Source organism: Bos indicus, chromosome 1, assembly GCF_029378745.1.
Source record: "Bos indicus isolate NIAB-ARS_2022 breed Sahiwal x Tharparkar chromosome 1, NIAB-ARS_B.indTharparkar_mat_pri_1.0, whole genome shotgun sequence".
Taxonomy (NCBI): Eukaryota; Metazoa; Chordata; class Mammalia; order Artiodactyla; family Bovidae; genus Bos; species Bos indicus.
The window spans coordinates 133,488,731-133,501,219 of record NC_091760.1 but is presented as its reverse complement, the minus strand read 5'-3'; the positions used below and the strand labels follow the sequence as shown (position 1 = coordinate 133,501,219).

Genomic DNA, 12,489 nt, shown 5'->3' with positions numbered 1-12,489 from the left:
AGCAACATAACTAAAAATGATAGATGACAGGATTAGACCAGAACATTAAAAATCAACTTGATGTTGATCAACTATGTTCTATGACTATTACATTATATATCTTATCTATATTCCAGATGTTCAGAATTATTTTATGTACCTAAAAACAGAACTTCAAAATACACAAAGCAAGAACTGACAGAAACTCCAAAGAGAAACTGCTAAATCCATAATCACAGCTAGAGATAACATCTCTCAAAAATTTACAACACAGAAAATCAGTAATGACAGAGAAGATCTAAACACACCATCAACCAACTTATGAAAATACTTTAGTTGACCATAAACATCATAAACCAATAACTATCCCAAACGCCAAACAAGATAAAGCAACAGTGATTCTTATCCAGATATGGTTTCACAAAATAATTCAAGATCTCAACATTAGAATTCTACACTTCAAAACAGATAGGGCTATTTTGCAGAGTAAAATTTAGCTCCCTACCCCAGAGGTATTCAGGAAAAGGCTTGGACGAATTTTCAAGAATATTACAGGAAGGATTATTTGATGTGAAGAAAATGGCTTTACAATTTATCTTCCTGTCTAAAGCTTTATAAATTCTCATTAGGAAGAATAACCTTCCATGTAAAATCTATGTAAAAATTGAACTGGCAAGCTCAATGACATCATTAAAAGATCTCTGAGACACTCAGACATTCTGGTGGAAAGAATATGCCAGTCATATCTTATGTCGTATCTTGAAAAAGCTGACTCATAAGCTGGGCAACCAACTAATTAACTGTGGAGGGGATTCAGAAATCCATCACAAGGATACCTGAATTGGAATGCTCCCTTCTAATTTTATAATCCCATATTATATATGGACAGAGTCCCAAATTTCACAACAGGAGTGTATGCCATGCTCTGTAGCTCAGTCATGTCTGACTCTTTGCAACCCCATGGACTGTAGCCTGCCAGACTCCTCTGTCCATGGAATTTTCCAGGCAAAAATACTGGAGTGGGTTGCATTTCCTATGACAGGGATCTTCTGACCCAGGATTAAACCCACATCTTCTGCATTGGCAGGCAGATTCTTTACCACTGTGCCACCTGGGAGAAAAGGAGACAGAGATTTAAACTTCAATGTGGTCTTGTCTGGTGGTCCAGTGGTTAGTTAAGAATTTGCCTTCCAAGGCAGGGAACATGGGTTCGATCCCTGGCTGAGGAACTAAGATCCAACATACAGTGGGGTAAGCCCACATGCCAAAACTACTGAGTTCACACCTCTACAACCCAAGAGAAGCCACGGATATGAGAAGCAAGAGTAGCCCCTGCTTGCTGCAACTAGAAAAAAGCCCTTGCAACAATGAAGAACAAGCTCAGCCAGAAATATAATTACTTTTTTAAAGGGCAAATGCTAATTAATAGACAAACTAAAGTTAACATACACAAAATATGCAGGCTATAAAACTAGATAAAAATAGCTTGACAAAGCCAGATGTTTCTGAGCAGAAAGGCAATGAACAAGAAAAACTCTGCTAAAATATTATGGAGTCAGAACAGGGAAAAGATGAAAATGGCCAGGCATACAGTAATTAAAATGAAGAAAATTATCTGAATTAATTTCCTGACATGGAAACAACAAAAAATAATGTTTAAAAGAGACAAGACAATAACATAAACTAAATGGATAGGAAGAAAACTCAAAGGTGAGGGACACAGAGAGAAATACAAATTAGAATAAGGATTCTGAAACACTATCTTTTAAAATAAAAGATAAAATTTAATCAGAACTCACAAAAACAAATCAAATTATAGATTAAAATAGCCAGGTGGACTCCAAGAGAAGATAATACAATAAAGCATTAACCAATTAATGATGGTATACTATCAATGTAATGAAAACAAGGACTGTAAAAAAAGGACTGAATGTTCAAATTAATTTGAGAGAATGAAAACCACAATCCCAGGAGTCAAAAGCTATATTGTTTGTTTTACTATACCAAAAAGCATATAAGATCATTTTAAAATCAAGGTTTCCAGGAAAGGGCACAAAATTAAAGTGTTTCAATTTTAGCCTTTCCTAAACACATTTCCAATAATATTTCCTCACTAATCCCAACTCCCAGGCATCATCAAATCATTACTGTTTCATCCTTCTTTTCATTCTCCCCAGGCCTACTTGGTCCTAATTCCTATCTTTTGTGTTTTGTTTTTTTTTTTTTTGCCAGTAAACAACTTAGTCTCTTATTTGCCCAAGGCAGAAGGCAATGGCACCCCACTCCAGTACTCTTGCATGGAAAATCCCATGGACGGAGAAGCCTGGTGGGCTGCAGTCCATGGGGTCCCGAAGAGTCGGACACGACTGAGCAACTTCACTTTCACTTTTCACTTTCATGCTTTGGAGAAGGAAATGGCAACCCACTACAGTGTTCTTGCCTGGAGAATCCCAAGGATGGCAGAGCCTGGTGGGCTGCCGTCTATGGGGTCGCACAGAGTCGGACATGACTGAAAGCAACTTAGCAGCAGCAGCAGGAGCAGCTCTTGCAGGCACTGAGGCCCCAAGACTTCCAGAAGGGATTTGGGGGGGCGGGGAGGAGCCATCTTGCCTCCCAGGTGCTGGCGGCCCCATCCTGCTTCCTGCAGGAGATGGGAGAATAGATGAAGTGTATTGCACTATCAAGTATCTCCTCAATTTTGTGTGTGTGTCAGTCGCCCAGTCTTGTCCAACTGCAATCCCATGGACTGTAGCCCACCAGGATCCTCTGTCCAAGGGATTCTCCAGGCAAGAGTACTGGAGTGGGTTGCCATTTCCTACTCCACTAATTCCTACCTTAACTGAAACCTCTCCCAAGTACCTGACAAGCCAGGTTTTATCTGTAAAATTTAGTACTTTTATAAATTTAATGGGAGGAAATATCTCATTTAGCCCATTCACAGTCAAAATGCCTAGCCAAAAACAAAATATACTACAGTATATATCAAAGAATTAAAATGTTATAACTATAAAGAGGACAAAATTTTCCCTTTGCATTATCTTAGGGTGTTGCCTCTTCACTCCCATCACTATTCAGGCCTCTATAACAAGGATACATATTATCCTTTCTAATTGAATTTCACCTTACTCCAATAATCAATCCTAAATTCCATCCCCAAACTAATCTTTTCTAAAATAAAGTTTTGATCACATCACTCTCCTACTTTAAAAATATTTCTCGAAGGTAATAGGGATTTCCAAATTCTGCTCCTCATATGGGGGAGGGGGGAGAAAATGCAGATTACAAGGCCTTGCCCACAGAGATTTCAATTCAATCAGTCTGATAACCAGGAATCTGTATTTTAACAATCTCTTTCAGTGGGTTTGATTTGGTGACCTATAGAACACACTGTGAAAAAGAACAAGTCATATGGTAAATGTCAAATTCCTTAGCCTGACATCAAGGTTCCCTCCCACAAAAGGCCCCCGAGTTACCACTATGGGTCACAGATGGGCTCCCCTACAAGGACTCATTACAAATAAACTTGATTTTCTGCATCCTAAACAAGCCAAATGTTCTCTCTTAAGTCTTGTTGAAAATGTTCACTTTTCACCATTCCTCTTAGCTCAGCTCAAGCCCCAAATTTCCTAGATCTAACTGCTACTGCTGCTGTTTAGTTACTAAGTCATGTCCCTGGCCCTTGGAGACTCCAAGGACTGTAGCCCGCCAGGCTCCTTTCTCCATGGGATTTCCTAAGCAAGAATAATGAAGTGGGTTGCCATTTCCTTCTCCAGCTGATCTTCCTGACCCAGGGATCTTCCCTGAAGAAGGGAATGGCTACCCACTCCAGTATAACTTGCTGGAGAATTCCATGGACAGAGAAGCCCAAGGCTACAGTCCTTGGGTCGCAAAGAGTCACACACAACTAAGCAACTAACACTTTCACTTTTCTCCAGGGGATCTTCCTGACCCAGGGATGAAACCTGCATCTCCTGCTTGGCAGGTGAATTCTTTACTACTGAGACACTGGGAAACCCTTAGATCCCATTAGACTGAAACAGTTTCTGCTGCTTAATTCTACAGTACCATACTGTTTCTGCTCTGAATTGTTACTACATTTTCAGTAGGTTTTATCTTATGACAAAGGGCTGTGGATCAAAGCTATTCTCACTCAGCATCCACAAAAATGCATAGTGCATCCTTTCCCTAAGGCAATTTTACTGTCCATAAACATAATCCGCCTGCAATGTGGGAGACCTGCTTTCAATCCCTGGGTCAGGAAGATCCCCTGGAGAAGGGAATGGAAACCCACTCCAGTATTCTTGCCTGGAGAATTCCATGGACAGAGGAGCCTGGCAGGTTACAGTCCATGGGGGTCGCAAAGAGTTGGACACAACTGAGAGACTTTGACTTTTCAAACATAACCAAGTAGGAACTAACATTTTAGAAATAATTTTAGAACACTAAAATGGTAAACTGTAAAAAGGAGATTTTTCTTAGGAAAAGAAACCAACAGTTAAATATATCTAAAATAAGAGTATCTGCCAACACATAATACTAAATAATTTTCTTCCTTTGGCTTCCCCGATGGCTCAGTGGTCAAGAATCTGCCTGCAGTGCAGGACATGTGGGTTTGGTCCCTGGGCTGGGAAGATCCCTTGAAGGAGGAAATTGCAACCTGCTTCAGTATTCTTGCCTGAAAAATCCCATGGAGAAAGGAGCCTGGCGGACTACAATCGAAAAAGTTGCAAAGAGTTACATGGGTGACTGGGCAAAGAATTCTTCCCAGATCAGAGGCAAACTTAAGTTCCAAGAAAAAACTGGTAAACCAAATTCTGCTCTAACCCCAATCAGGATTGCCCAAACTTTGACCCAAACAGCTATTCAAAAACAAGTTGGGGGCGAGACGGGTGGGGGGGACAGAACCACTCCATTAATTTCTGAGGTTTTTACATGTGTGACAAAATTAACATATGAGTATTCTATTATAATGCTTGAGACTTGGTATAAGTGACTCTAACACACAATAATTGCTGGTTTACTTATCTGTCTTTCCCATATCACTGAGTAACATATGGTTGGGGCTATGTGTCTTAATTCATCTTTTATTCCAGCACTGAGAACATCACAACTGATTAATAAAGACTTTATAAGCAAAATAAAAATTTTCAAGATTTAAAAAAACAGTGATTCTCCAAAGACGATATACGACTGCAAGTATATGCAAAAATCACCAACCTCCAGAGAAATACAAAGCACAATGAGAGATCATCTCACACCCATCAGAACGGCTACCATTAAAAAAATAATCAAGAACAAAACAGGAAATACAAGTGTTGGCAAAGACATGGAGAAACTAACTGGAAACCCTGTTTTGCCAGCAGAATTGTAAAACGGTACCAACCACTTTGGAAAACAGTATGGAGTTCCTCAAAAAATAAAAACAGAAATATCACACAATTCAGCAATCCTACTTCTGGGTATATATACACCAAAAAGAATTGAAAGCAGTGTCTCAAAGAGTTGTTTACACATCCATGTTCTTAATACTATTCACAACAGTCAAGAGGTAGAAGCAACTCAAACATTCAACAGTGGATGAATGAATAAAGTAAGCATGTGCTATGCATACAAGAGAATTATTATTAAGCCTTAAAAAGCAAAGAAATCCTGGGATTTCCCTGGCTACCCAGTAGTAAAAATTCTGTGCTTCCAACACAAAGGGTGTGGGTCTGATCCCTGGTGGGAGAACTACCATCCCACATGTGCTGTGGCCAAAAGGTGGAAAGAAATCTGATGCTTGAACCTTGAAGACGTTAGCTAAGTGAAATAAACCAGTCAAAAAAAAGACAAATATAAGACCATATAATTCTACTTATATGAGGAATCAGTAACAGCAGTCAAATTCAGAAAGACAGAGAGTACAGCGGTGGTTACAAGGGGTTGAGGGGGAAGAAAGAAAATGGTGGCTGCTCGTTAGGCATAGATTTGCAAGACCAAAAAAGTTGTGGAAACCTGTTCCACAACAATGTAAACATATTCAACACTACTGAACGATACATTTAAAAATTGTTAACAGTCTTCCCTGGTGGTCCGGTCATTAAGAAACCACCTGCCGATGCAGAGGACACAAATTTGATCCCCAGTCTGAGAAGATTCTGGAGCAACTAAGCCCACACACCACAACTACTGAAATCCACTCAGTTCAGTTCAGTTGCTCAGTCGTGTCCAACTCTTTGCGAAGACACCTCAATGAGAAGCCCGCACACTACAATGAAGACTAGCCCCTACTCACCAAAAATAAAGTCACGAGAAGCAACAAAGATCCAACACAACCAAAAATTAACTTTTAATAAAAAGGTTAAGGTGGTTAAGTTTTATATTTATATTATGTGCTTAAAATAAAAAAATTTTACTACAGTGATTTTAGGTACCAAAAAAATACAGTATCAAATGAACTCACACTTGAAACAAACATAAATATAAAACATCAGTATAGGGACTTCCCTCGGAGAAGGCAATGGCAACCCACTTCAGTACTCTTGCCTGGAAAATCCCACGGATGGAGGAGCCTGGTAGGCTGCAGTCCATGGGGTCGCTATGAGTCAGACACGACTGGGCGACTTCACTTTCACGCATTGGAGGAGGAAATGGCAACACACTCCAGTGTTCTTGCCTGGAGAATCCCAGGGACGATGGGGCCTGGTGGCCTGCTGTCTATGGGGTCGCACAGAGTCGGACACGACTGAAGCAACTTAGCAGCAGCAGCAGCATAGGGACTTCCCTGGTAGTCCAGTGGCAAACCGTGCTCCCAATGCAGGAGGCCCAGGTTCAATCCCTGGTCAGGGAACTAGATCCCACAGGCCACAACCAAAGATCTCGCCTGTCTCAACAAACACAGAAGATCCCACAGGCTGCAACTAAGACTCTGCACAGCCAAATAAATTAATAAAAATTTTAAAAATTAGTGTAATGCTTACATTATACAAATGGCTTTAAATTCAGCCACAGTCTAAAAGATAGTTTAAGTCACTCCAGGCTACATGTTCAAACTTCATTTTAGAAGATTCTTGCTATTTATAAATTGTTTACTCAATCAAAAGACAAAGTATTTCTGCTTCAAGAATCAGAATTCCAGAACTGAAAGAGATTTTTGAGATCTACTGCACTAATTCCAACGTGGTCCCACAAACAATGCCCAAATGAGACAAATAAGGAAAATGAAAGTCATCTTTCATGAAGTTAAATCTATTTAATTTTAAGGCACACACTTTATTCTGAGAGCACATCCTTCCTACTTTGAACCTTCATCCATTCAACAATACTCATTGAGCCAGTAATTGTCAGGTGCAGGGCTACAGAGGTGACCAAGACCAGGAAGATTCTCGCCCTCAGGGAACCACCTACCTGGTAACGCAATGTGAGAGTTAACAGTAGAAAGAAAAAATAGGGCTTGGTTTTTAAGACTGTAACATTCAAAAGTTGGTCAGCCTGTCAGTGGTACTATTTTCCAGCCCCTTTCTATTTTATAAATGAGAAACTGGATATCCAAAAGTTTCACAACTATTCAGTAAAAGCCAAAACTATTTCGTTTCTAGAATTTAAAACATCAGGGAAATATTCACGTCCCTGAGTAGAGATGTGACCATGATTAATTTACAGGACTCCAAATATGTCAGAGAGTAATATTTTTCCACTCACTTATCTTGTCCTTCCAGTTCTAACAGTATTTATTCTAACATATCAAACTTATTACAGCATTTGAGGACTTAAAAGCTTAACAAAAAACTTAAAATCCTTAGAATTTATGAAGTCTCATGCCATCAGAAGTAAATTCTACATACTTCAAGATAAATGACAAAATAATAAAGCTCAACATTTATAACAAGGGGAAAAAACTGACACAAAATTAGTACCTGCAGTACTACTGTCTGTGGCCTAGAAACAACAATAACTCTGGAGCATTGCTATCCCATTCACCAGAAGCTTCAGAAAGTCTAAACATTCAAAGAACTGAAAAACAAGCAGTGATAATCAGCTTATTAACATTTCAAAGAACAATGATAACAAAACCTGTAGTTCCAGTGAATACTCAAGGTTTCACAATATTCACAAGGGCTTCCCTTGTGGCTCAGCTGGAAAAAAAAAAAAAAAAAATCCGCCTGCAATGCCAGAGGCCTGGGTTGGATCCCTGGGCTTGGGAAGATCCCTTGGAGAAGGGAAAGGCTACCCACTCAAGTATTCTGGCCTGGAGAATTCCATGGACTGTATAGCCCATGGGTTCGCAAAGAGTAGGACACGACTGAGCAACTTTCACTCACTCACTATATTTGAACTGATAGTTCAATCTCTCACTTCCCCCTACCTTTGTCTACCTCTCTACAAGAGCAGGATGCCAAGCCAGACAGCCAAGTCCACACACTTGTTCTCATGGGTTCAAAAGGCTTTTCCCCCTTAAAAATAAACTCACATATAACACAGATTTGGAGAAACAAAACTTAAAGAAGGCCTGACTATCCCCTTCTGTACATAGAGGAAATTCAGGTGAAAAGTTAAAATAACTTGCCTAGACAGCAAAGTAACAAAGTTAGGATTTTACCTCCCCACCTCCTCACTTTCTTCCTCTGAGTCTGTCATAAACACCTACATGCAACTAAGTCACTGGATAGGAAAGAATGAGGCAAAAGGAACACAAAAAATGTACAAAAACTTAGTATTTACCCTAAGATAGAATAATTTTATATAAAAACTGCTCTACAAGAGTTCAAAGTGCCTATGATTAGAACAAAGAATTCACTAAGGAGGGATTTAGACCATACAGAATAGAAATATTAGGTAGAAGGAACTTCAGAGTGCAAAGGTGGGGAAAAGAGGAGGAAGTCATACGGTATGTACGTTTGAAAAGACAAAAATACTAAACTGACTGAAATTATATATGAGGGCAATTGAATACAAAGCTGAAAAGGTAGGACTGGGTCAGACACTGAAGGACATACTTAAACAAACTTCCTATTTAAAGCACCAAGAGAATTAAACTTCGTTTTTACATATCTGTTTATCCTTATTAAGTAAGACTGCACATGCCCTGTTAATTGAAATAACTACTTTTCAGCTAAGAAGAAAGGGTCTAGGATAGTATCTGGTACAAAAATGAAAAATGTTGGCTCTGAATACAAATAACAATTTTTTTTCCCCATCTCTTGATAACCACAGACTTACATCCAAAGAGATAAGGGGAAAAAACTGAACCTACACCTATAATGCTGAAATTTTATGCAGGCTACTTAATTATAAAGGCAAAGTAGAACCCACAAATCTCTCCCATAGAATGATGGGAAAGAGACATTTGAAAAAGGAATAATACCAAGCCCCAATGTCAGAAAACTTCCTTTTTCAGTTGTCAAACTGGTTTTTAAAAAAGGTTCTAATGTAGCTTTAATAACATTTTTTAAAATCCAGGTTAGACTCTAGAAAATGTTCAATTAGACCACAACTGTCCTGAAGTTACTAATAAGAACCAAGCACCTACACTATTTCAAAACTACCATTTCCCTCTTAGAGAGCTAAGTTCCCTCTATCTTGTAAAAAGGAGACCTACCAGATATTCAAGTGTTACCTGGATTATGACATCACTCTTTATTGCAGTTCTAGCAGGCCAGGATGGGCTGGCTTATGCCCTCTACATTACCACAGTAGCAATCCCCACTCCCAGAAAAGTTTGTGTAAAAAGTTGTTACAGCAGCCCCATCTCCTCATTCCACGGACTATCAAAAGCTGTGAAGGCATAAAATAAAGTACTCCATACAAAAAAGAGAGGGAGAATGAGGTGGGATAGAACGCTGAAATCAAGCAAATTCTTATATTTGTAAAATATGAGCAGAAAGGAAACTGTGAATCTAGCCCAAAGCTCTCATTTTACACGTTAAGAAACTGAGGTCCGGGGGCAGTTACCTGATTTACCCAGGGCAACTGCTTCTCTATAAAGGTTAAGTCTCCGTTACCAGTGAGCGTAGCACTTAATCACATTCGAACACTGTTACTTAAATGTCTATGAGATTAAATTAAGTACCTGACGTGCAAAAAAAAAAAAAACACCTCTTCACCTTTTCTGCACCCTCCTTCCGTGCTTTGCCCCAGAGCTATACAGAAAATGTTGAATCTCAGATGAATACTATTTCTCCCTTCAGCCACTACAGTCGCAAAATTTATCTTTAAGTAAAAGCCTGAAACGACCGAATTTCTCAAATTCTGACTAAACAAGAGGATCAACAAAACCTCAGAAGTTTTGGAGAAATAAGAATGTGGAGTATTACTATTTTGTTTTGGTTCTGCCAGTTGCCCTTTCCTTTATATTAATAAGTTTTCAGTCTAGGTGTGTTTTTGAAAAACAAGTTTCAATCACTTCGATAATAATCACAAGTTATTACCATTTTGGAAACACTAATATTAGACAACTTCATCTCTCAAAAATAACTTGGAAAATATCCTGCCCAGCACGAACTAATACTTCTTGAACAAAAACACCTAAAATCACTTTCTACCAAGCCAAGATAAAGTAAAGCCAAAGAAAACGTAATCCTGTAAAAACCCCACTAGCTAAAAAGCACTTAGTACCATCAGTCTGCCCTGGATCATTGTTTACCGTCAAGCTGTCAAAGCATTAAAAGAACCTGGGGGGAAAGTTCCGCAGCGAGTTCACCCGCTATACCATCGTCCACACCTAACACGTTTGGAGAAATGCAAACACGCCACATGTACATGTGTAAACCAGGTTTAACCAAGGTAGGTGTTTTGTCAGTTCTGTTATCGAAACAGTAAAAAAAAAAAAAAATTTTTTTAAGGCAGCAGCATGCATGATTTTCCCTCTTTCCGGGGGGGGGGGGGGGGGGGGGGGGGGGCGGGAAGACAACAAAAACCCACCACCAGAAATGGTACTGAGCTGACTTAAGGCGAATTAAACAGTTTTGAACATTGAGGCCGCCGTACAGGGCGGTTTAGAAGGTTCTATCTCAAATGCCGGGCAAAAGTCCTCTGGCGAGTTTCAAAACTAAAGACCTTGCATTACCACACAAGTAACAAAAGCTTAATACAAACTACCCGGCCGTCAAACCTTTCCTGTTACCATCGCCCGGAGTGTTGTTTTTTTTTTTTAAACCAGCATTGAAAAGGGAACAATAAAAAGCGTCTCACCGCAAACGCAGCACGAGAGGGACTGTCGGAAGTAAGGCAAGAGCCTGTTAATCTCTGTAAACGCCTTGGGGTCTCCGGGGTCGTAGTTGAGCACTAGGCGGCTCGCGGAAATGTAGAGAGCAGTAGCATTCACCGGGTTCATTGCAGACGCTTCGACACCGTTGGCTCCCGGGTGAAGAGAAATTCCGGATCCAACTTTGTAAGCAGCCAGGGAACAACAGCGAGTTTGTAACAATTCGGAGGAAATCGGGGCAGAACCACTGGCCAAAGTAGTAACCAAAATCCGTACAAGTTTGTGGAGCTGAAGCAGTCCTCCCACACATGGGGCCCTGGCGCCCCTCCTCCGTCCCTGAGACTTGCAGACCGAGTAGGAAAAAAAAAAAAAGAGCGAGGGAGAAACCAGCGTTCGAGTTCGTCCCGGGCGGCCGCGGGGCGCAGAACGCGGCGGAGGCGGCGCTCAGTCTAGCCCCACGGCTCGGCGGGCGGCCTGCGCTCGAGCTGCATCCCTGGACGCGGAGGCACCTCCTGTGGTCGGGCTGGCGGGCGCGGCAGCAGGCCCCGGCCCGGTCCGAGAGGCGGGCACGCTTCTCACGGGTTGCGGGGCCCTTACTCCATCACAGCGCCCGGCGTGGAGGCAGCGGCGACGGCAAGGACGGCAGCGCGGGCGTCGGCTTCCTGGATCTAGTGCACCGAGCCGGGGCGGCGGCGAACGCTGCTGCTGCGGCTGACGGAGACCGCCGCCGCTCTCTCCATATCGGACGCGGGGTCCGGACTGAGCCTGGCTCTCCGCCCCGGCGGTTAGAGCCCGGCTGTTCCCTGAGGTGGCGAAGCGGCTAGGGGAGGCCCCCGCCCGAGAGGGGAGGGCCGGGGAGGAAGTGCGCGGGCCGGCGGCGGCGGGAGGGGGCGGGGAGCAGGCCCGGCCGGGCCGCGGCGGCGCCCCTCGCTCCTCAGTCGCTCACTCCGAGGTCACCAGGCGCAAGCGCCGCCCCCTCACTGCCCGGCCATCTTCTCCGCGCCACACACACGGACGCCTCCTCCGCCAAGCACCACGGCCGCCACCGCCCACGACGCCCGGCCGGCCGCGGCTGAGGCGAGCGCTCACACCGACAGGCCCCGCCGCCGCCCAGCGCACACGGCAAGGCCCCGCCGCAGGCCCCTCCCCTCGTGCCTCGCCGCCCTCACCCCGACTCCACGCGCCACTCTAGCTCGGTAGGGCCCGGGCTGCTGCGGCCTTAATGGATCCCGCGGGCTGTGCGGCGCCTCAGGCCCTGCCGGCGACGACGACCGTTACCCCAACGGGCAAAGCCACTGTCATCCCCGAGACTCCCCCGCCGCCGTCGT

The 12,489-nt window shown here is 42.6% G+C and overlaps 1 protein-coding gene across 1 annotated transcript in view; it reads right to left on the bottom strand.

Moving 5' to 3' along the window:
- The window catches only part of MSL2 (MSL complex subunit 2), a 31,583-nt gene extending 20,293 nt beyond the window's left edge, over nucleotides 1–11,290 (bottom strand). The window contains exon 1 of the mRNA XM_019962108.2: nucleotides 11,149–11,290. Coding sequence (XP_019817667.1) covers nucleotides 11,149–11,290 — 142 coding nt within the window. The remainder of the gene's footprint in view (nucleotides 1–11,148) is intronic.
- Between the last annotated feature and the right edge of the window lie 1,199 nt (nucleotides 11,291–12,489).